The 23,279-nt window shown below is 45.0% G+C and overlaps 1 protein-coding gene across 3 annotated transcripts in view; it reads right to left on the reverse strand.

Annotated features, from left to right (window-relative positions):
* Positions 1-2,380: 2,380 nt before the first annotated feature.
* Positions 2,381-23,279, reverse strand: part of LOC120895276 (acid sphingomyelinase-like phosphodiesterase 3a) — a 79,586-nt gene continuing 58,687 nt past the window's right edge. For all 3 annotated transcript variants that reach the window (XM_040298456.1, XM_040298458.1, XM_040298457.1), the window contains exons 5-10: positions 17,660-17,868; positions 17,124-17,503; positions 7,891-8,089; positions 7,667-7,776; positions 7,380-7,558; positions 2,381-4,485 (exon numbers count right to left, since the gene is read on the reverse strand). In XM_040298456.1, coding sequence (XP_040154390.1) covers positions 3,903-4,485; positions 7,380-7,558; positions 7,667-7,776; positions 7,891-8,089; positions 17,124-17,503; positions 17,660-17,868 — 1,660 coding nt within the window. In that variant the 3' untranslated portion in view covers positions 2,381-3,902. The remainder of the gene's footprint in view (positions 4,486-7,379; positions 7,559-7,666; positions 7,777-7,890; positions 8,090-17,123; positions 17,504-17,659; positions 17,869-23,279) is intronic.

The following is a 23,279-nucleotide window of genomic DNA, read 5'->3' on the forward strand; positions in this document are numbered from 1 at the left end:
GGACGTTAGTGGATGGTGCTAACGGGAAAGTTTATGGTAACGACACAACGCAACCGAACCGATGCTTCAGCAAATTGCACCAGAATACCGTGCAATTCGCTCTAAACGAGTGGCAAAATTTAGCAAACTTTTCACCACCACCATTGCCATCCATACACATTCTTGTGCTGACTTCCTGGGAATCGTCTAATTTTCCGCCCGCTCACAGCTCGCATATGCAAAACGGTACGCCAAGTATGAGCGGATGTATGCGATGAATAAAAACCCGTTCAACCACATTATCATCCACCGTTCGGCTCATAACAGTGCACAGTGCGGGGATAGCGAGAGCAAAAATTTAAATGAGCTTCTGCACGCGCCTTCCCACCACGCCATTTCTTCGATGTCACTTTAAATTTCGACAATTATTATTAACTGCAACCGTTATATCCGGGGCTGCGAATGCTAAAGCGAAATAGAGCGTGTGCTCGACCCGTTTTGCCGGCAAGGTATGCTACTCCACTCGACAAAATTCGGAATTCTCGGTATTACCGGATATAACCGAGCCGTGCCAATCCGTTACGCAGGGGAGCATCGGTGTGCATCGGTTAAATCGGCGGAAGCTAATGATCAAACGTGATGATGGGAAAAGTTTTCTGTCACACAGCAGTCTGAGTGCTTCGGTACCGTGTGCCATACCACCGGTACGCTAGCTTAGCTTGGAAATGCTTCATTTGCATCTGGCCCTGTTGGATTGTGTGTGTCGGCAGTGGTACAACGCGGAAGAAAAGTCAATATGGGCGAGCGAGTCGGAGTACCGGAAGTGTGCAAAAATACTTCAAAAAGTTTCATCTATCTCAAACCGCTGTGCCGCCGTTGCCGAATCGAAAGACGTTGCAAGCAAGGTGTGAGAAGGTATTCGGCAACACGCGGAGTAGGTCATAGTGTGAAGATGTTCGCGCGCGAGCAGATAATTAAATGGTGCAATATGGTGCCCGCCTCGAAGCGGGGGAGCACTTTTAACACCTTCAACACTGTCGCTATTATTTTAGCGGATTGTAGATTGAACGGAACGTTGGTGCACTTACGTGGTGGTTGTGCTGGTGCACAGCACAGGGACACAACGACAGGGAAGAGTGAATGTTTTAATAAGGAAATTACTTCGGGACAAAGGTTCGCGCTGTGTAAATGAAGTATCCGACAACGCTGACAAAAGAATCTTCAGTCATCTTGCCGGAAGCTCAGCTTATGGGAAAGGTTTATTTAAGACATTTGCTTGCCGAACAAAGTAACTTTAAGTCAATCGTCAAACACCCAACGGGGGGGAAAAGTTGAAGCAAAAAATTAAATCCTAAAAGAAGGATGAAAAGAACAACGATTAAAATTAATTAGTAGCTCATGCTCTGTTACTGGCGAAAATGGACTTTTACATCCATTCGATACGAAGCTCTACATCGATAGGAGATGATAAAAGTTATGTAGCTGTGGGATGATCCTCTACGGAAGAGCTTGATAAAAAAAATTGTTAACAAAGGACGGAACATATCCTAGGACGGATAGTTTTTTTATAATTAACTACCAGCCAATGTGCCTTAAGAATCTTTTCGGTATTCTATGTACGTTGTGGAGCCAATTAAGCATGCAATGGATGTGTTGAAAGTTTGTGCTCCCACTTTGTATATGCTGAGGTGATACAATGAACATCATATACCTATTAGAAACACTCTGAATAGGCAAAAAATTCCCATTATTTAATAAGAACCATTCGATAGTTAGACTAATGAATGTCTTGTTGGTAATGATCAGCCGATGACGATGAGTGAAAATATTACTGATAATTTTCTAAAGGATAAAAAATTCATTGTATATAAAAGTTCTAGTAAAATTAAGCAATATTTAACGATGCTAAAAGAATCCCCAACCATTGTGCATTGTGTTCTTTCGCCCGAAACCATGAATATAACTGAAAGTAAAAGGCATGAAACCGTTTCGTTTTGACAAAACAATCTGTTTATTTGTCAGCTTCTTTTTTTTTTATTTAAAAACATGTACACTTTATTCAGTTTTTCTTTCTTGTTGTTTTCCTTGCTGCTGTTATCATTTATCGTTTTAGATCTTATTTATCTTGCTGCTTGTGTAGCTTTTCCATTGACCAATTTCATTGAATCATGCGCCGTAATGTTTGTATATCGTTCTTTCGTGTATGTGTGTGGATGTGTATGAGAGAGAGGGTGTTATTATTTTTGCTTTACCATTTTCTGCTCACGTTTGCTGGTTTTCCACTCAAACGTGTTTGTTTGTGTTCTTTAACATTTGTGTTACTTTTCATTTGTTACACCTTTTCTCTGCTCTCTCCCTCTTTCTCTGTTTCTCTCTCTCTCTGTTTCTCTCTTTATATATACTGTAACATTCCCTGCTCACGTCCTGGTTAGTTTTTTTTTTGGTTTTCACTTTATTCTTTTGCGTTATTGTTTTTTTTTTTTATATTTTTTTCGCTTTCCAAATGTTCACTCATTTTCTCTGCAGTACGATAATGTTTTTTTTTCTTCGCTGGGGTTTTAACTAGTGACTAAGTTTGGATGTGTGTTTTAAAATATTTATTAGATCCGTCCCGTTTGCTGGTTTCACGCCCCACCACCAGCACCAGCGACAATGAGCAGGAGTCCTGTGGAGCGCGTTTGAGTGTGAGTTTGAGTGTTTTTTTTTGCTTTGTTTGTTTCTCTCTTTACATTTAAGTTGTGATGCAAATGGGTAAAACGAATGCGATGTAAAACGCGCGATGGTTTTGCTTTGCCTTCCCCTCGTCTAACCCCATCCCTCATTATTCCACATTGAGAGGGGGGTCACAAAGCTCTAGAAAAATTTGGCTTTTACCTATGTATGCGTCGCTTGACGGGCGTATATCGTTCTGTTTTTGTGTGTGTATGTGTGTTTCACTGAGACATAGTGTTTTGCTACTAATGGCCATAGTTGAGTAGGAAGTAGAGCTAACGCCTTTCCCTTCCGTGCAAAGTAATCCCTTTGTCGGAGTTGAATTAACCTACCAATGAGTGAATTCTCTGTCACGTTTGCTGGGCATTAGCACACCATTTCGAAACAATCAACGATAGAACGGAAACAGAATCGAATGTTGATTCCTTTGCGTTTTTACAACTTGCATCCCCTGATAAACCTGTAGTTGTTTTGTTTCTTCCTTCCTTTTAATGTGTAGGTAATAGAGCGTAACATTCATTATTGGGTGCATAATCGGGGGAGGATTTTAAAACATAAAACGATGCCCTACCTTTCCTTTAGTCTCTGGGTGTATGTACACGGCGAGGAAGAAAGTAATAAAGATTTGCTTTACGAGAAGCTTTTGGGGAACGAGAGTGCTGTTCGTTCTATCGCTTCGTTTGGGGGTTTTATTTTCCGCGAATGCAAGTAACCTGTCCCACCGGCGAAAGGTGAGCATTGAGCGACGACTTAAATCGCAATAAAACTTTAGCTAAGCTTGATTTTGCTATAGAATTTGTCAATCAACTTACCTTGAAGCCAACAATGGATGATCCTGCTTTTGGCTGTTTTGTGGGTTTACGATGCATTATCTTTCTTTTCTTTTGTTGTTGTTTGTTTTATTATGTATCACATTCATTTGTTTACTTTTTACTAGAGTTCCACTGTTTGCAATAATGTAACACACATCTGTTAACCTCCTTGCCACTTTTAGTTTAATAACTTAGTATGGATGATAAGGAAATTTAATTGTGGTTTAAAAAAAGCTTCAAACATACAAATAAACACACCGTATTGATAGCATATTGAGTCGTTATATTGAATATCAAACAGAGGATAATGAATCTACTACCAAAATGACAAACTTAATTATTTTGCAGAATTCAACGCATTCAACGAACATGTTAACAGACGCTGTTATGAAAAATTGTCTACTTCAAACTGAATGCTATGCACATGTCTTTCTCATTCATCCCATTGACCGTAGAAGCTCTCAGTTGGCGCATCATCCCAGCGGACCCCACCTTTGCCGGCCATCGTTGAGACAAACAGAGAAAAGTACAGGAGAATGCACTTACTAGCGGTACGAACGCAGCGTCACGGATGGCCCCGATGCAGGCCAGCAGCAGCGTGACGTGACCAATCGCCATCATCCAGCAGCCCGCAGCGAAGCGCCAACACGAAACAATAAAAGCGACCGAGCGAAGCAAACCAATGCACGGGCCTGCGAAAGCAATCCGGACCACTTCCAGCGAGCTGATGGTGCTGGAAGCGAACATACACAGCAGCAGCAGAGCGGCTGGCACGGTGGCGATGAGCAACCGGTTGAGGGCAAAGCTCGGACCGAGCAGTCCCGCGGGGCTGGCATTTTTCGAGGCCAGCGCTTTGGCCGCCGTCTCCAGGCAGCTGCGAAACTCGCGATAGTCCAGCCTGGTAATGGCACAGTAGTGGTTGAGCAGGCAGACTCCCTCGCAGCTGCTGGTCGCGTGGCGCACCGAGTTCGCCCTGTAGTACCTGGGAAAGGTAGAGTTGGAAGGGAAAATCGTTAACACGGCTGGTTAAAGAAAAGACATCTATTTATGAGATTTAAATAAATTTGAAACCAATTTCAAGATGAAGTTTCCAAAGGTCTATTCATTGAAAAAGGAGTCCAAAAAACCAAAAAAGGGAAAAGGTTAAATGGTGATTGAAGCAAAAAAGTCGATACATGTCAAGCCACTGTTTGTTACTAAGTAACCCTTTAAAAAAATCGTCCAACTGGTAATAATATCCCGCAAAGCCGGAAGCATACTTTGAAGTCCATTAGAAAATATCCTGCTAAAAGCTCCCGTCACTAGCGTGATACCAAAGCACCAGCAATAAACAATCCATACCGTCTGAGTGTGTGAAAAGTGGTGCTCTGTGTGGTCTGTACTAAATAACCTTTGCCTACCGAGGACAGCAGAGCGGACGAGAGTGTGTGAGCTGAGCTGACAGAAGATATTAAATTCTATTGCCAAGACGAGCAACTCTTCCACGACCCACGAACGACAAACGAACGCCTAACGACTCGCTGCAAATGACAACCCAACTCATGGACAGAGCTTTTGAGCGAAAAAAAAGAACGCACACAAAACTTTTCTGATTTCACACAAGACAGATTATTGTTAACTCCTTTTCGTTTTCTTTCTCTTCATCTGTCTCTTCACTCTTCTCTCCTTCTTTCATCTGCGAACATGCGATCCTTTCCGAAACGGTAAAGGCTTGTCAGCTACACGCGCGCGTGTAGGGTGCAAATTCCGTGGGACAGTGGGTGAGATGGCAACCGAGCAACCTCATTCCACCCATTCCGGTCGACACTTTTCTGTCTACCGAGAAAAAGCGCCCGGCAGCAGACTTTGTTGCGTAGGGCGACTGGCCAAAACTTTTCCATCCCCTCAAGTGGTTGTGGTTTGCGCGGGGATCGAGGCAACAAGGCAACGAGGAAGGTTGAGGCCTTGAAACTAACACCGGCAATGACATGTTCGTGCTCGGTGGGATGGATAACGCTATCGTGAGTTTGGTGGGCATGAAATATGCCGGTCCGGCAAGGGTGTGTGTGTGTGTGTGTGAGGATATTCGAACTTCAATCACTGTGCGAGATAAGCAATGATGGGACACGCCGGTCCGGACACCGGGTTCCCCGGATAGGCAACGCCCATCGATTTCTAGATATATTCCAAGAAGCTGGCTCGAGCTGGCTCGATACCGTCTTGGTGGCAGTTGTGAAAGGGTTCCTGAAGGTCCTCGCCGTTTCCGTGGACAACGGTGATGACAACGATGAGGAAAAGCAACCCACTGGATACCGGAGCGTGCGGATGAATGATACAAATAAAATGCTAGATTACTTTACCCACACTCTGCTGGCTTCATGCACCTATTCCATTGCTATCCTCATGATACGTTCGTTAGGAATCGGAATTGGGTTTCGGGATTGACAGGCACACACACACACACACACGCGAAAAAAGGGAAGGAAAAAAAACTGGAAGAGATTTGAATCTGAATAAGCCATAGCAAATCCCAAAATTGCTCCTTTATGCGACCACACACTTGCACGCAGGCAGTTACCGAAAGGATCGGCAAGGGAACAGAACCTTCAATAAGAAGTAAACATATCTCAAGCTCTTCTTTTTTGTCAAGAACGGGAAATCTATGCTGGTCGCAGGAAGATGCTCCCTTCCTCACAGTAAATGGAATATCGATAGTGTGGCCACCAACCAACGCAAACACTTGCGCACACACACCCTTGCGGTCTCATGGAGCGGATAATGGAATGCCGAAGAGGATTTCCTTTTGCGAGAACTCTTCCAGTCATTGCGTTTTTTTTGAGGCTCAAAGGCTCATTCGGGAATTCGGGGGTTGAAGAATCGATCGAACGAAACTTCCCATTCCCATGCTCGCTCGATCCGCTCGAAACTTATTCACCACATCAGGCTTTGTTGTATTGTATGCGTTGAGGGATGCTTCCTACGCAATGGCTTCCGCTAGCGCCACAGTTCAATGGCCGAGCGAAAGTTACACCGGGCGGGCGCTAAGCAACGACCGTAAGCTCCAAGGTGGCAACCGGCAACCGGGTTAAACCCACGATCCAACATTTAGCCTCTGTGACTGGCTGAAAGCTAAGGTCACAAACAAACAAATATGAAAACCATACACACACACACCTACACCAAAGTCTCATCAGAGCAGAGGCGTAAATGGTGGTCGCGAACGCCCGCGCTGAGGTACGATCGTTCGCGCCGATAAGCCATTGCTGCCCTATCTGCAGCAATGAAGTAGCAGAAAAGGTAGCAAACGGAAGGGGAAAGGATTTACCTTTCCAAGCAGGGCGCAACAAAAACATAAATACAGCAAACACACCAACCATCGCCTCGTGAGAAGCTTCTCCGGCGGCGTGCTCTGTTTGCGAAAGTCATCTGTCCCCTGTCCCCCTGTTGTTCACCAATACGCCGAACGGATTCCAACCGTTTCCACTCGGATAAAATATTGGAATCGTAAATGGGATTAACTAAAAATAGTGCAAAGCTCTCACGGATGGCTGCGTGCTGCGAGATGCGAGGACGGCGGTCCTGGCGAGGGAAAAATTTGTCGAATCTGACATTGTTTTATGACATCGTTGTTGGTGGTGGGGGTAAAACAGGAAATAAAATTGTGCCCGGCTCGTGCCTTAGCTGGAGCACGTGTGTTTGGAGGAGTTGGCTGCGAGGACGGGCACAAGATTACACGAAACTTTGTGTCCCATATCTTCGGTCGGAAATCCTTAATAAAGCGTACCGGGTTGTTTATAGAAACGGGAAATCTTTTTGCAAATATAAGCCAGGATAAACGGGAGCGGGAAAACCATTCCAAACATTCCTGTGTATATATAGAGGAAGCTACAGACTTACTTCATGAATTGCGCGTCGTCCGCGTTGTTGAAGTGATCGGCCAGATTGTGCAGGGCCAGCGAGGACACCTCGCTGAGACCGTAGTAGTAGGTGGTAAGGTTGTACTCAGGCTGCCAGACGGCTTCCTCCAGCTTGTTCGCTTGCTCTAAATCTAGATAGTACTGCGTGTAGTCTAAGACCTGTCGGAGAGGGCGAGGGTAAGAAACGACGTTTGTTGTGGAACGAAGAATGTTTATGTTTAGATTGTGTCTGTTTGTGGAAGTTGTCGCTCGGGTGCGCTGCCTTACCTGCCCTGTATCGGTGTCGAATTTGTACAGCCGCATGGCGGGATTGTTGGACTCGCTGCTTCTCCGTGGGCTTATCGATGGCGCAATCATCATCCAGGAGACAGGTTTTCCTGATAAAAGAGGAACAGAAGAGAAACAAAAGTCAATACCGAGTGGAACAACAATACCCCGGAAAGGCTGAGTTTGTTGCTTTTCGAAGGCAAAGCTCCATAAGCTCCACTTACCAACTTCATTGTAAACCACTCGGAACGAATCCGAATGTAGATGGCCGAAGAACTGTCCCTGGATGATCGATGAGTATCGCTTCACCAGCCGCAGATAGCGCACGTTGTTCTTCTCGGTGAAGCTGGAATGCCCGAACGGTACCGTGTGGCCAATGTGGCGCTCGTCCGAGCCTGGTGGTATGTGTCCTACGATATATACCTGCGTGCATGTGCGCAAGAGAGGGAGAGAAAGCAGAACGTTGAGTGATTTGATTTAGTAAGGGGTTTTTTTCGTTGTGTGTTGGGAATGAAACAAGAAAAACCATTCTGCGGTATCAAAAATTCAATTATGAAGCCATAAAACTTAATACACCAAATTGGACGCTTTCGGCCACTTTCGTACATGGGGACACGGGACAGCAGTTTGTGTCCGGTCCTGACATAAAGCGACACCGTAACACTTTCACCATCGAAATCGACCTAACCTGCCTTTCCTCTTTGTGTGATGAGTGAACGCTTTGATTGGATCAAACCGAGAGCCCAGAAACCTATCAAATCAGACAGCCAGGTAGCCAGCGAGTCAACCATCTTGGAGCGGCTTTGACTCTGTTAGCCACATAAATGAACCACAATCTCGAGGAATTGGATATTGATTGTCATAAAATCGTCATAAAACCACAGCCAGGTTAAAAGCCAGGTGCGTGGCAATGGACGATTTTTCGGAAAGAGCTTTCCGAAATTGCTTCCCAGTCCCAAAGAGACAAACAAAAACAACAAGCACATCATGGTCAAAGTAAAAAAGGGGGGGATAAGTCATTCGAACGAGACGAGTTCTGTAAAGTGCTTCTCATCCGAGAAAAGCGGCCGGTATGACTAATGGATTCGAAAGATTGGTCGTTTCGTTCGACATGGGGATGATGAATTATAGAGCGGCCCGCCAGACATTGGTGCCGGTGACATCCATCCTTTAACCAGTGCTGTCCAAGGGGCGGATGGGGTTCGGGGCAACCTACCGGGGCTTTCGAAACTAATGCGATTTTACCGGCAAGCGGTTTCGAGATATTGATTTGAAGAAGCAGATGTCCTACTCAACATCAACAAAAATACCTTCCTTCACTAACACACACACATACTTACACACAAAAACAGCGTGGAGCTTTCAGTAAGCTTTCGGTATCAGACTGCCCTTCTTCTACCGCTTTGACCTGGCATGGGCAAGAGACGGGCCGGCTTACACAGTTTTGCCACACTTGTGACAAGCGGTTGAATTGTTAATGCATGTAAGATGTAAATCTCTGGCCAAATTCCCAACGAGCCAACCAATATTTCTCATCCCGGACGCTTACCCACAACCACCACTAGCGGCGGTTGGGTTTGGCAGGTGCAAAGGAGGGTGGGGTGTGGCAAATGACAAAGTTAGAGCGTCGGCAAGCGCTTTGGTGCGGCACCGCAGCAAACACCGAAGCGCACAGATTCAATTATTCATTCGTCTGGAGACTGCAAATAATGGAACATAGATTGAAACTGTCGCGCGAACCTTGTACCATTGCAAGACGCGAGCGAGAGGAGAGGCGTTGGAAAGGAGGGAAAAATAAATTGTTATTACAGCGCCATTATGTCTGAGGAAGCTGGGATTACAACATTGATGGTGGTGAAGCTTCGGGAAATGAACTTGGACAGCAAGCAATTGCGAAATTGATTCATGCGAACTCAAAACATTGAACGCAGAAAAAGAGAGAATCACTAGAATTTTGTAGTTTTAATGACATTGATAAGGACTTCACTTATTAAATTGGCATTTTTGTTTATTTTGTTTGTTTAGTGATCGTTTAAAATATTGAAATATTCTGATGAACTACATAGGTGGCACTGCCTTGAGATGCAATCTTTGAAGGGCATCTGTCTTGCGGATTGCATATTTTAAGGCTATTTATATCTTATTGGAAATTTTCTCCTAATCCCTAACCATCCTTCGTACAATCTGATTAGTTTCTCTCAAAATAAAACACCACAAAGGGATTGCACCACTTTGCAAGAATGAATAGAATCGATGCAATCTATCGCCGAGCGGATAAACGGATTGCCGAATTGTGATCGCTCCAATTGGCTCGTAAATCAATTTCGGCATCAGTGTTTGCTTTTGTTTTATTCGGTCGTGAGCATTTTTTGCTTTTTGCAGTAGCATCAGCACGAAGAGGGGCAACAACAAAATAACCCATCGGATGGACATCGGGAAGCTTCTTATGACCCGGAATGACCCCGTACGTGCAATAACCGCATCGAATAAATAGTACATCGAATGGCGCACGAATCTCGGCCGGCTTACGGCTTGCGGTTTGTATCTGTCTTCGTTGGCAATTCCGATCATGGTACGCTTGTCTCGGCTACGATGGCACTGGATTGCATCCCATCGGGCTGATTGATGATTATGATGATTGCCCCGGAACGGGTTGCTCGCTTGGACGACGCTCTCGGTAGTAGTAGGAGATAGTATGAATGATGTCCGTCCGCTAGCGTTCGTGATGTTGCATGAGCAATTGAATAGTGAAACGCTTGTTCGTACGGTGGCGTAGGCAGCCCATCATAGCTGCACGTTTTGTTGAGCGATGGGTAGGTTAGTTGAATTAGAAATTCAATTGTATGCTGCCTATTAGCAGTGAGTAGGTTGCGTTCATTCTAGGCGAGTGCTTCAGAGCGACGAGGAGCCAACCTGCATTAATTTAAAGTATTTTTCAATCCACTAAGAGAACCCATCGATTCCATTAATTCTGATGATTCAACTTCTGAAAGTGAGTCGTCTAATTTATCTTTCCCATCTTAAGCATCCGATCCATTGTTTCGCAATAAATTTTTAACCACCCTTCTTAACGTGTTTGCCAAAACGATTCGCATTATCTCTTATCGCACACAAACTGGGACAGCCAACTGTTCGGCTGTTTGCTGGAGCGCAATTATCTTACAAAGCAAAAACGAACAAAAAAGAAGTGAACGCGCCAAAGAACGCAATGGGAAAAGTTCTACTCGTGCTTTTAATTTTACAGCAAGCAAAACACCGCACGCGTTCAACGGGAAAACTTTGTTCCGATCCGCCGAAGGGGTTTCGGAAAGCGGCTGCATAAAACGTACCGGGCTGGGCTGGTTCGGCCCGAGCTGCTCCCATTAATAGCGGCGTTAATCGATTTTTAATTTAGTTTTAATTTTATCAGCTGCACCGGACAGCTTACGGGCAGGATGCTGATTACTTCCAGCTTTTCCAGCCGCAGCACAACCCACTCACTCGTCAGCCTCGTCCGGTCATTGGCGAGATTCGGGTCTGGGTTGGGAAATTATATCTCCCACACCGTCCACCGGGGCGCTAACTTTGCGCCCCGCCGTGGGTTGGAGATTTTAAAACAAACAGATTTGCGATCGCTTCGATCGCTGGCTGCGTAACTGATGCTACAAAAACACTGCCGCCAAGAAGTGTCGAAGTAAAACGGGATAGAAATAAAGCACACACACACACAGAAAAAAGGGAAAAGACCTCGCCCAACGATAACGACTTTCGAAGCGACGCAAAAGTGAGCCGAACACACTTTTCGCAGCATCATTTAGTCAAACTCAAGCGCAAACCCACGCTCCTCATTCTTCCCCCACCTTGGCCACCGACTTTGGGATTGGCCGGAAGAGGAAAGTTCACTCGATTTGTGACAGTGTGACACGGATCGGTGGCACCCTCTGCACAGCAGCGCGTTCGACGTTTTGACGCTCATACTCATGCTGCGTCCCTTCGGCAATGGCAACCGACCAGCCAGGTCTTCTAGTCGCTCCCGAATTGCCCGCTAGCGACGTTTGCAGTGTCAGTTGGCAAAGTTTCATCAGCATTGGGGCGCTTGGTAGTTACTTTGCCGAAAGCGCGTCGCGGCGCTCATTTATCGGAAATGCGGACAGTGGAACTTTGGGCTGGGTGGGCTAAAAAGTTTTCCCCTCCATTCGGTAAACATGCCCGCGGGGGACGGGCACACCACTGCTCCGTTGGCATAACTTTGCGTTCCTACGGGCAAGAACGCGACGACAAATAGCACAGCACGGTTTGGTATTACACCCTGGAAGGAATCGTTTTCGCCTGACATCTATTCTAAGGAAGTGCGGTGTCATTTTCTACAAGAAACTGACATTCCGGCATGATGAGCGCTCACTGACGATGGTGCTAGTAATTTGAACGGTACAATAAACATAATATTCATCGTTATGCTGCCCATCACGATAGTTATCGGCGGTACGATGAGCTGCCTAAAGACGAGCTGAATTCTTTTGTGATATTTTGTCAGCATTATTGATTGCTACGACAAAATCACTTTGCGTTCAGTTTGAAATCACTTGAAATTCTACAAGTTCTGTGTACAAAGTGTCTTTAAACACCATTAAATAATAGTTAGATTATTATTTTATTTAAGTCCTTCAAGGTTAATGATTCTGTCAAATGTAGACGCATTCTTGTTATATTTTTTACTTAATTTTTTAATTGTAAATTAAAAGTCTTATTGAAAATCTACTAAATACAATCTTTAGTTTTTATTTCGCATGCACAGATTTATAGTTAAGAGTTAAAACATAAAAGAAGCTTAGCTAGTGATAACAAAGTGTAAACATAAAATGTCCTTGCATCGAATTTAGTTCAAGGTAATTGTTACTATGAGGGGATGGTCCCGTGGTATAGTCGTATGCACGAAAGATTCAATAACATGCCCGTCATGGGTTCAAGCCTGAAATAGACCGTCTACCCGATGCAAGGATTTATTATTAAGATCAGCTGCGTGGTAATGAAGTAAGTCTCGTAAGCCTGTATAGGTCGGCATGTCCGCGTAGGACGTTTCTCCGAGTAGATGAAGATTGTTACTATATGTTCATAAAATAATTTCATTCCAACTGTAAGTTTCAACCCCACAGCATTTGCAATATTTTTACACATATTTAACATATTAGAACCATCCTCACTAACGACAGGCGTAAATAATAACGCCTGACCAGACATTTCTCCAGCCTCCCAGAAATGGTGTGGATTTCCGCGGACGGCCACACTGAACCACCTACCAGCGTTCGACAATTTGTGAAAGTGTCAAACCTTTCACCTGACACAGCGCTTCCAGATAAGCTGACCCGCGTGTTTATGTACCGCCGCCGCCGTGTTTTGTCCGCTAATTATCTATGTTTGCACGGTCAGAGCGCGCGCATTTTCGCGCTCGCAAAACCGCAAACCGTACCGTCGACGGTAAACTGAAATAATGTTTGCACGCTCGTGCGGTGTTGGCCCCGCGTGTCGGTTTTGTTTTGAGTTACAGCAATGGGCTGTCGTCCACATGGGGGGTAATGTATGGAGCACCATTCTCGGGTGCGAACACAGAAAGTAAAGCACCCCGAGGGTCCCAATAATGGTGGACGTGGCCGGGATTTGCCCGAAACGCAACAAAGATCAAAGCTCAATTAGTGACAACGGAGGACACACTTTACGCGGAAACCCCGACACACACCCACACGTGGTGAGATAAATATTTGCACAAAATGAACGATTCACACGCGCGGTGTGTCCCTCGCCCTTCCGGCGCGTCCCAGGAACCAGCATGCCGGTACGATAAAACTGGAGCTAAAGTTTTGGTTTAATCAGGCTCAGGCTTTTAATGGTCGCGCGATACTCGCGTTGGTGACACCAAATCCCCACCTGACAGAAGGCCAGCGCCAGCGCGTTAATGGGAACATGTTTGGGAAAGGGATTAATCTTTGCCCATCGTTCCATTCCTTCGCTCACTTGCCCCAGTGTGGTGGGGACACTCATCAGCTACACTCATAATTAAGTAAAGCAAGTGCAGACGGCCGAGCGAGATGAAAACTTTCCACACTTAATTCACTGCCAAAAGCGGGCTCAAAAGTCCACCAACGACTACCACTGTTGCAAAAACTTCCCCATCCAATAGTCGTCTAGCACCAGCGAACTAAATCCCCGGGCTTAAGAAACTAGCATTAGCTCGACATCTTTCTTCGGACAAAAGTCGGACGAATTTCATCATTCAGCCATGCCATGGCCGGGGTTTGTGGGTGTGCTATAATTAACGACTTTCCCTAATGGCTACCGGCTAACGGCCACCTACTTCCCGCACCGTGCTGGCCAACCGTTTGGTCCTTACCGGGGGTGTACCTACGCTGCTGCCGTCATTACCTGCGCCAATGCCTGCAACGGTATCATCATTACGCACATTCTTGCAAAAAACCTCCCCGAGGCCGGGCTGGTCTGTCGTCTGCAGCTGTCGGTCGGGACTGAGGCAAGCAATGAAGACCGTCTTAGCGGGTGCTTTAGTTGATAAATCCTGTTTCATCAGGGCATTTTTTGTATGCAGCGTGTGCCTGCTTTAAGGGGCCTGTTTTTTGCGCACATTCTGCCCTTCTATCTTTAATATCTCACCCATGCCTATCTCATTAAAAAAGGCAAGGGCCACCACACCTTGCCTTCATAACGTAGGCACACCAGCCTGTGGGACTTTGGGCAACAGATTAAGAAACATTTCTTAACCATTAGCCTGCGGCTGGAGCTTACCTTTTTGCAGTTGTGTTTTTTTAATTTTGTTCTTCCTCATCATACTCTTTCGCTTCGTCTTTCCAGCCCGGTACTATGAAGCCTGAACTGATTTAAAAATTTTCCAAAAAAGGGAAGTGTATACATGGAGGGAAACAAAAGGATGGGCTTTTTTCGCGTCATGTAGACGGCAAACAAGGCAAACAAGCTGGAAGGAAGAGCGCAAACAGTGGCACATAGGAGCGAAAGCGAAATACACAACAAATTCTGAAAACTTCATTAACCAACAGATTAACAACCGCGTGGATAATGGGAAGGGATTTGGTCTCAAGCAAAAAAAATAAAACCTCGTTGCGTGGTATAAACAAATGACTACAAAAAAAACTCGTCCCCCATACCTAAATTCCCCCTTTCAATTCCTTAATCGTGCTTTGTACGATCTGCAAACATCGCCCATTTGCGGGCGCATGCGAGAGCACGCACCCAAAGCAACCCCCTAACCCAAGCGGAACCTTTGTAATGAATTTAGATTGTGTGTCTTGAGTAAAGAGGACCATATTTTTTAAAACCGCCACCGGCCTAAACTGACCTAAACGAACAAAGCCGTAGCACACGCACCGGCTAGCGGGCATAAAACGATTCTCTTTAATGAGCAAAATCAGCGCTTGCTGTTCGCGGTAGTCTTAGGATGGTCGAATGATCGTTGGCGCTTTGGTAGGAAAAAGCAGAAAGCACAACCATTTAAGAGCAGCAAACGCAAAAAAAATCCCGCGAGCAGTTAAGAACGGGATTCCAGCACGAGGTATCCTTGGCAACGCGTAAACGAACGGTTGTCGGGTGTCTTACCGCCATTGCGTCGTCACAGATTGTGCAAATGTAGACGGCCAAATGGTGCCGGGTCGGGGTAGTTTGTTGAAGGATGGATTGCACCGGAAAGAAAAGGCAAAATTAAAAGCAACAAAACCCTGGCGAAGGGCAAATGTTGCTTCAGTGTGTGTTTGTAACACTGTAAACAGCGCGAAAAAGATTACACTCGGAACTGTACACCCAACGCCCACGCTCATCCCCTTTCGCAGCAGAACTTTTCTGCTGCTGCTGGTGGACTTTTTTAATTAATTTTAATTTTCCTTCCATTCCTATCGCAAAACCGCCATCCCTCACGTGTTGCAACAAAGTGCTCCGCTTTGCTTGTCCGTCCGTGACGTTCAGGATGCATTTGGATCGACGCGGGAGGGTGGTTGGAATGGGATGAAAGCTCTGTAACATTCTTTTTGTTTTCTCTAGCTAGCAGAGAACACAAAAAGGCAGAAAAGAATGAAAACAATCTCATAACCCCACCACGGACACTAATGGTGATCCTTTTGGTTGCCGGTTGTAGGATGCAACACAACAGAGTAGAGCAGCAGCAACAAAGATACAGGCGAAACACAACGCAACAAACGACGACAAAGTGTAACGGAAGAACAGCAAGAAAAAGGGCAAACCGTTCAAGCTCCGTAAGTGGAGAAAAATAATATCACGTCTTGGATAGACAATGGGCTTCGGGATCAGAGGGGATTCGCCTGCTGATACTGATGCAGCTACACTAGCAGCCGGCAACAAACCCTGAACGGAACTGGAAAGAAACTTCTGCGTCGTTTGGTTTTGTCGTCGGTGGAGATCTTTTTTTTTTTAATTTTCTCCACCACCACCGGGAAAGTTTTGCATCGTTCCATGCCGCCTGTGGGTGATGTTTTCGCCCTGTTTCGATACTCATTACGGTGCAGTTTGTTGGTGTGCACTTTACTCCCTTTTTTCCCGCGTGGCGAGTTTTCATTCGGTCCAGCAGTGACAATGCAGTTGGCACTTCGATGCGTGTTACACAGATACACGCTACCTGACGTGGTATTTGGCAGCTGGTGTTGCTTTAAATGCTTTAAAGACGCTTACTTTCAAGTTTAAAAGCTCAAAGATCAAATTTGAGTCCAGTTTTTGGCATTAGTGGAGACAGAACAACTTTTACCACAACGAATCCTGGATTCCCGTTGAATGTTTTGGGTTTTCGGTGAAATTTTGTTACCTTCAATTAATGGAGTGCTGGTGTAATGAAGACTTTGGTGAGGTCTTGTGCAGATAAACTCAGATTAGTTGGGATTTTAATTTACAATTAAGTTATATTTAATTTAATTTTGTTACTTATTGCCTTGCAAGGCGTTTAAGAGCAGGAAAACATAAAATAATAAGTTCTTGCTATCGAATAGCATACATTTAGGCGCTTGATAGCATCCTTTTGGGCGCCAACTTGTAAAATCGTATTTCATCAACATTCCTTTACCAAAACAAACAAACGTTTTTGATAAGGTTGGTCTTGATGTTCAAAGATCTTGATGTTCACACTGCATTCATTTCTAGAGATCAAACAAACTGTGCATAGTTCATCCGTCCGTAAAACACGCTGTCGAACGCTCACTTGTCAATGTCAAGCGTTAACAGTTCCGACAGCAACTTCACGCCTCTACTATTGATTGATAGTATAAGACTCGCGAAATTCTGTTGTGAAGCTTCCAGAAAGGCGAAAAAATGACTGTTTTGACAGGTCTGCTGTGGCAGCGCGTGAAAGCAATACATAAATACCGCAGCGTACACCGTTTGACATGAAAAAGCCTAACAATTTACACAAACGTTTCGTGTAAAACGGCAAATAAAATTCAGTTTGTCGCATACTTACAGTTTCCTTATTTCTACTCGACTTTGCTAGAACCTCCTCCAGCCACTCCCATTGCTTCTCCGACTCGTGGCTGCTTGATCCCGATAATGCACTGGCGTGGCCACCGATACCACTGTCCGCTAGGTTACTACTGCTACTATATCCGTTCCGCCGGTCGCTGTACAGATAGCCGGAGGAGCTGCCCTCCCGGCTGTGGTAGTGTTTGCCCATGTGGTGGTCCCCGTAGTGGCCGCCCGCTGGGTAGTGGTAGGACCCGTCCGGCCGCTGCTTCACCGCGGACGAGTGCGACTGCGAGTACTTGGCGTCGTGTCGCATGTAGTTCGTGTTTAAAGCTATTATTCTCAGCCGGCTCTTTGTCTGTTCGATCGTATAGTAGCCACCTGGAGTGGTTGAAGAGAGAGAAAAAAAGGGAAGGGAGAAAAAAAACACCAACCAGTGAGTAATTAATTAATGATGAATTGGGGATTCTCGGTGTTTCTGTGTGTGCGTGCGTGTTCTGCGTGATGGTATCCTTTCATCCATGCGTGCGCTCTTACCTTTTTCGAACGTTTGCACCGCCTCGAGCGGCAACCAGTGGCGCCAGAGGTCGCCGAGCTGTTCGAAGTTGGCACTACCGTCCTCGTGGCCGAGCACCGGAAACACAAACTGTGACGGAAACGTTCGGCTCATCAGCTCCGTAATGTTACGCAGCACGTCCAATCGCTTGGTTTCGTGCATTCGCTTGGCAGAATGAGAAAGTCCATCACTGAAGGAGATGAAAAGAGAGCGAGAGAAAATGAGTGTGTGTGAAGTAAATATGTGACGATTGAGACCGGGGTGACGCATATAATTATTTTTATACCACTAAGGTCGTATCGCTTGACACATTCAACATAATAATCGGTGACACTTTCCACACAAAACACTACTTGTATGAAAAGAACACTGAGAGAAGCATACAGTAGAATGGATGCTTTCAATGGTATGTGTGTTATAATTGCCTACATTTAGGCGTTTTACTGTATGCTATGATGTCCTGTTGGTGCAACATCTGTTGATAATAATTTTCCTTCAAAAGTGTCAAGTAACGATCATACATGAATATATGCTAAGTTTTTAATTCTTCTTCGTCCATTAACTTACAAGAAATTCCGAGCAAAATTTAATTTCATCCGCTTTTTCAGCGAAGAGATACTACTACAGCCTGAAACCCCAATACACTGTCAACCACCAACACCGGACGCATGATTATGTCGCTTATCATTACGCTTCGTTTAGTTTTGGCAGCGGGAAGCAGCTAATGTTCTGTTGCGTATTAAATGAAAACCCCACGCAAAACCCACTTGGCGGTGCCAACATTGCTAGGCGAAAGCGAGCGTAATGGGGGTTTGAGGGAAAGCGAATTCACTTGTTTGGTGACTTTACTCCTGTGTACTTCCGCAGAAGAGCGGCTGCCTAAAACAGAAACCATTTTCCGGAGCATTTGTTTTTTTCCCCTCTTTGCTTGACAGCATCAAGGGCATAGGAAGGAAATTAGCGGAATGTGTGGAAGAAGAAGCGCACGGAAACAAATGCACACCCGCGAAAGCACGAGCATCACGAGCATGAGATGACAGTTTTCTGCCTGAACGCCAGCACCTTCAACTCCAAGGACAGGTCGTGTTGGTGGTTGCTGCAGCAGAAGAAGCAGGAGGACAGGGATAAGATAGATTTCCACATCAAAACCACCAGCCTGTGGTGACGCTTCGCGCCTTGCCCTCCGCACTGACGACACAAAAGCCATTTGCAATGGAAATGAGTGTACGATCACGAACGGTTTGGTGGAACGGTGTTCGTCGGCTTTGGTCCCACTCTCCTTGTCCTTTCCCCCCCCCCCCCAAATCTTTGTGCCGCATCTTATTGAGGGTGGTGAGGCATGAAATTTATTCAAATCATTCAAATGGCAGCAGGAGAGGGAAGTGGGACACCCTGGCACTGTATTTTTGCTCCGAGAAGGAAACGAAAAAAATAATTCACATTAGAGCGCAAATAGCACGTACCGGCATTCGCTAAAAATGACTGTTCAGATTCGCTCGATACAATATCGGTGGAGTGGATGTGCAGCGGTGGTGTCGCCTAAGGGTGTGCTTGAAAATGATTTTAAAAACTTTGTTCCGCCTCAAAGAAATAATACGTCGGCAAGGCTGCTCAAACGGCTTGCGCGAAAGACTTTCCAATATATCATTCAATCGAAAGGTATGTGAAAGCATAAATTTAAAACCGGCAACCCAGAGACACCTTCACCATTGTGAAGGTTTGAAACCTGTCCCTAACGGCACAATTTTCATTTGCGTTCGGCTGACTCTGTGTGTGTGTTTTTACTTGCTGCTTCTCTTGCCTCTTGCGCGCACACACACGCCTTCTTCCGCAAAGCAGACTAAGCACAGTGAGTGAATATCGAACCGGATAACAACCGGATTGCCGGAACAATGGTGCGACAGCAACGACGACGACGACAGCCGACCGAACGGTGGTACGATACTGGTGAATAAATATGGAAATGAGCTTCAATAGATTTTGTCCCGGCATGACTTGACCATGTGAATTGGATGGGGTGGGGGAATATGTGTGGAGCAGAAGAGGAAGGTAACAATTCGATCCTTAGCAGAAGTATCGAGCGAGGTAGCAAACCACTTCACTCTCCGGGAACCAGGGACGAACAAAGCGGCCGAGTGGATCGTGGGTTCCGAGTAATCGAAGGAAAGCAAATGGACCACGATGAGTGGCAAAAAAAGCCCTAGTACAATCGAAAAAAAAGGTGGACAAAGTGAGATATTGACAATGAGGCTTGAATGTGAATTTTAAAAATTGTCGAACCGTAACGAACGGATGGCCTGATGCGACCCTTTTGTAAGGTTGTGTGTGTGTGTGTGTGTGTGTGTGTGTGTGTGTGTGTGTGTGTGGCCACCATCGGCTCCGCTTGTACAATGGATTGTAATCGAAACGATCCGGAACGTGAAGGAAGGCCCAAAATGTCGAAAACGCACAGACACAGACACAGACGTTTCGATGGCTGATGGAAAAATGGAAAGATTCAATCGCTTAAGCTTCAATAAATATCCTTTACCGTGACATGCCAGAATTAGCTTTTCGTGATGTTGTTCGAGCCCGGAAGCCGCTGATCGCTGATGAAATTTTCCACCACATCAGCATGACCGTGTGAAAGACGGTGTGTTGGGTTATTATGGTAGGAAAAAAGGAAGGTAGAAAAGGTCCTTCGTTCTTGAATTGAAAATATATTGAACATTGTTTCATCGTAAAGCCTTTGAACAAGAACAAATAGGGAGAATGGAAGACAGTTAAGGAAAGATGTGAATGTTGTCTAGCTTCTCTAAATGGCTGATATATGCCGTGGTGGAGAAATGGCATTTAGAAGACAAGCAGCTTACTTAAAGTTTACGTTAATAGCTCGTAAGTAAAAAAAAGGTTGGCAACTGTCTCTCTGAGTGTTTGATTATAAATAGGATAATTTTGTATTTCAATTGCATACATTTAGGGTCCAATTTCTTGTCAGAAAGGTAGGGTTCTATATCGACCACCCGACACTCAAAAACGATATAATCAAATAACAACCTGCGAATAAAATACGATGAAAAATGTTAAGCAGCCATGGATTCGAAGCGAATGAATGTTTCATCGGTTTTAGCTGCATAGCTGCTTGAATGCTTTGCTCCAACGAGAAAAAAAGATTCTTTCCTTCAAATATTTTATTTCTCAAGCAGCAGGCTTGAACGAATTTTGTTCTTTCCTCAGGTTTCTGGTCAACCAAAAAGGAGCCCACTTGGCGAGTCCACCTCCATAAGAAATGGTAATGTTTTATTCAACCTTCTTCGAGTACCACTGCAGTGGTTGGAAGCCAAAAGAAGCACCGTTCAGCCGATTTTCATCTTCACTTTGCCTCGATGGGCCATTTTTAAGATGGTTTACAGTGTGGCCGTCGTCCGCCGTGTTTCGTTTGCCTTTTTGCCCAACAACTTGGAAGCCGTTTGCCAATATTTTCTTTGCCCGCTCGGAACGGATGTTGCCAGCGTTTTTGTGATCCACTGTAGTGCTGTAATTGGCGCCCCGCAGAAACTCTTTCTCCAACGTCGCGTAGATTACAATAAACGGAAATGGAATAGGAATTTAATTTCTGCCCATTGAGTGCGCTCGAGAGCGCGAAATGCGATGGATGTGGGGGTAAAATAACATAATTAGCTTCAAATTAATTTTACTGAATCTCGTCTCGTTGTCGTTTAAACGTGGATCTTGCCAGGAAGACCGATTCTTATGGCTTCGATCAGTGCGGATCGGTATGCTTCGGTTCGGTGTGCAGATGGAGGGTGAGAGAAAAAGCGAGTTTGTAGCGAACAATGTGTCGGGTGAAGAATTTAAATGAAAATATCAGCTTCGATCGAATGGAATGTTTCGCTCAAAGTAAGCATTTTCTCGCAAATGCGAACGGATCGGAAGATATTATCCGCCGCTTTGGGCCGCTTATGAAAAAGCGATTGATATTGGCTGAATGGCTTTGTAGAGTGGAAATTGAACTGCTTTCATTTTCTAGCTTCAGGAACAAACAATTGCCTGTTTAACGAGAAAAGAGATGGGCAAACCCGACTTCAAACATATCAAAACTTTGCATCATTTCAATAACATAACCATCATTAAAACCAAAGGTAATCGTTTCATTGCCCACAAAAAAAGGAAACAAATGCCTTTGGAAACCCATTACGTACACTTGTGGTCCAGCACCTTCAAACCTTCGAAGGATGTGAGTGAGTTTTGTACTTAATTGGCTATTTAATTAGAACCGAATGGAATAATTGCTTTCCGTTCAACCGCAACCGAAGCTGCCAGATTTCGAACGCAATGTAAACATAGCCCTGCTATGCCAAATGCTCCAAGCCGTTCACTTCCCAAAACACCCAGTTCCGTTTGGGCCCCCGCAGACAGTGGTGTTCTCAGTAAGTCGAAATCAAAATCGAATGCAAGGGAAATTATTTCATTTACCATGGCTTCCTCCCAATGCCACAACGCTCTTGTTTTTCTTTCACTTTCTCTCATTTCACTGCAGAATCTTGTTCCTGTTCGACGGAGAGATGGGTAGAGAACCTTTCCCTTTGGCATTTCTAATGAAATGGGAGGCAGACCCAAGCGAGGGAAATGAAAACAGCAAGAAAAAAGCGTTCGGGGATGCCGGGTTGTAACAGTTGGGAAACTTTCACGAACCACTGACCGCACTCGTTGTTGCTCCACAAATACCCCCTTTCCACCCACACGCAGTCACCGTATTCGATTGAGCATCATGGCTATCGCACGCCCTTCGTTCGATGAACATCAAGGAAATGGACGGAAAAGTATTGAAAGGTTCGGTTGCCGGTGGTACACTTTGGCACCGTTAGAGTGTAAGTACTTAAACCAATTTCCTTATGTTTTTTTTTCTTCTTTTTTTCGGAAAGCCAGCAAACCTTGCCAGAAGAGAAAGGGTATGGAAAAAGAAAATGAAACCTTTGCCCACCGTCTACTGCTCCCATCGGTTAGAATGGCGTTATTTCTATGTCATTAAAGCTTTTATTTTTCATCAAGTTTCGATCGGACGTAGCCACTTTTGGTGTGGGTTTGTGGTGGCCGTGAGCGTAATGAAACGAGGAAGAAAGAGAGAAAGAGAGGAAGAGACACACAAACATAGAAAAAAAGGAAGAGAGAGAGAGAGAGAGAGAGAGAGAGAGAGAGAAAACACAAGGTAAAACTTCCTGCGGACCGAATGCAACTTTTACTGAGATCTAATGGAATTGCACTCGTGACTGGCTGGCGGTTCGACCCGTGGGGCTGCTTCTTGTGCGGGAAATTAAACACTTTGATTGCCAGATTTAATGAAAATGTTTCCAATCGGCGTGTTTGGACGAAATGTTCAAATGGATTTTACTTGTCCGAGCGCTCAGGTGTGCCTTAACGGACGTAGAAGAAGGCACACCTTCTGTACATTAATGTACATTACAAAGCATTTTTCGTTTGCAATTGAGTGAGGGTTGGTAAATAAGGAAAAAAGCCCTTAAAGCTAGGCAAATAATTAATTTTTTTATGCTTAAATTGGTATACAACGAATTGGATTAATTTTAAATCCTTATTATAGCAGAAAAGCAATGTCGATAAAGT

This window comes from Anopheles arabiensis, chromosome 2 (assembly GCF_016920715.1).
Source record: "Anopheles arabiensis isolate DONGOLA chromosome 2, AaraD3, whole genome shotgun sequence".
NCBI lineage: Eukaryota > Metazoa > Arthropoda > Insecta > Diptera > Culicidae > Anopheles > Anopheles arabiensis.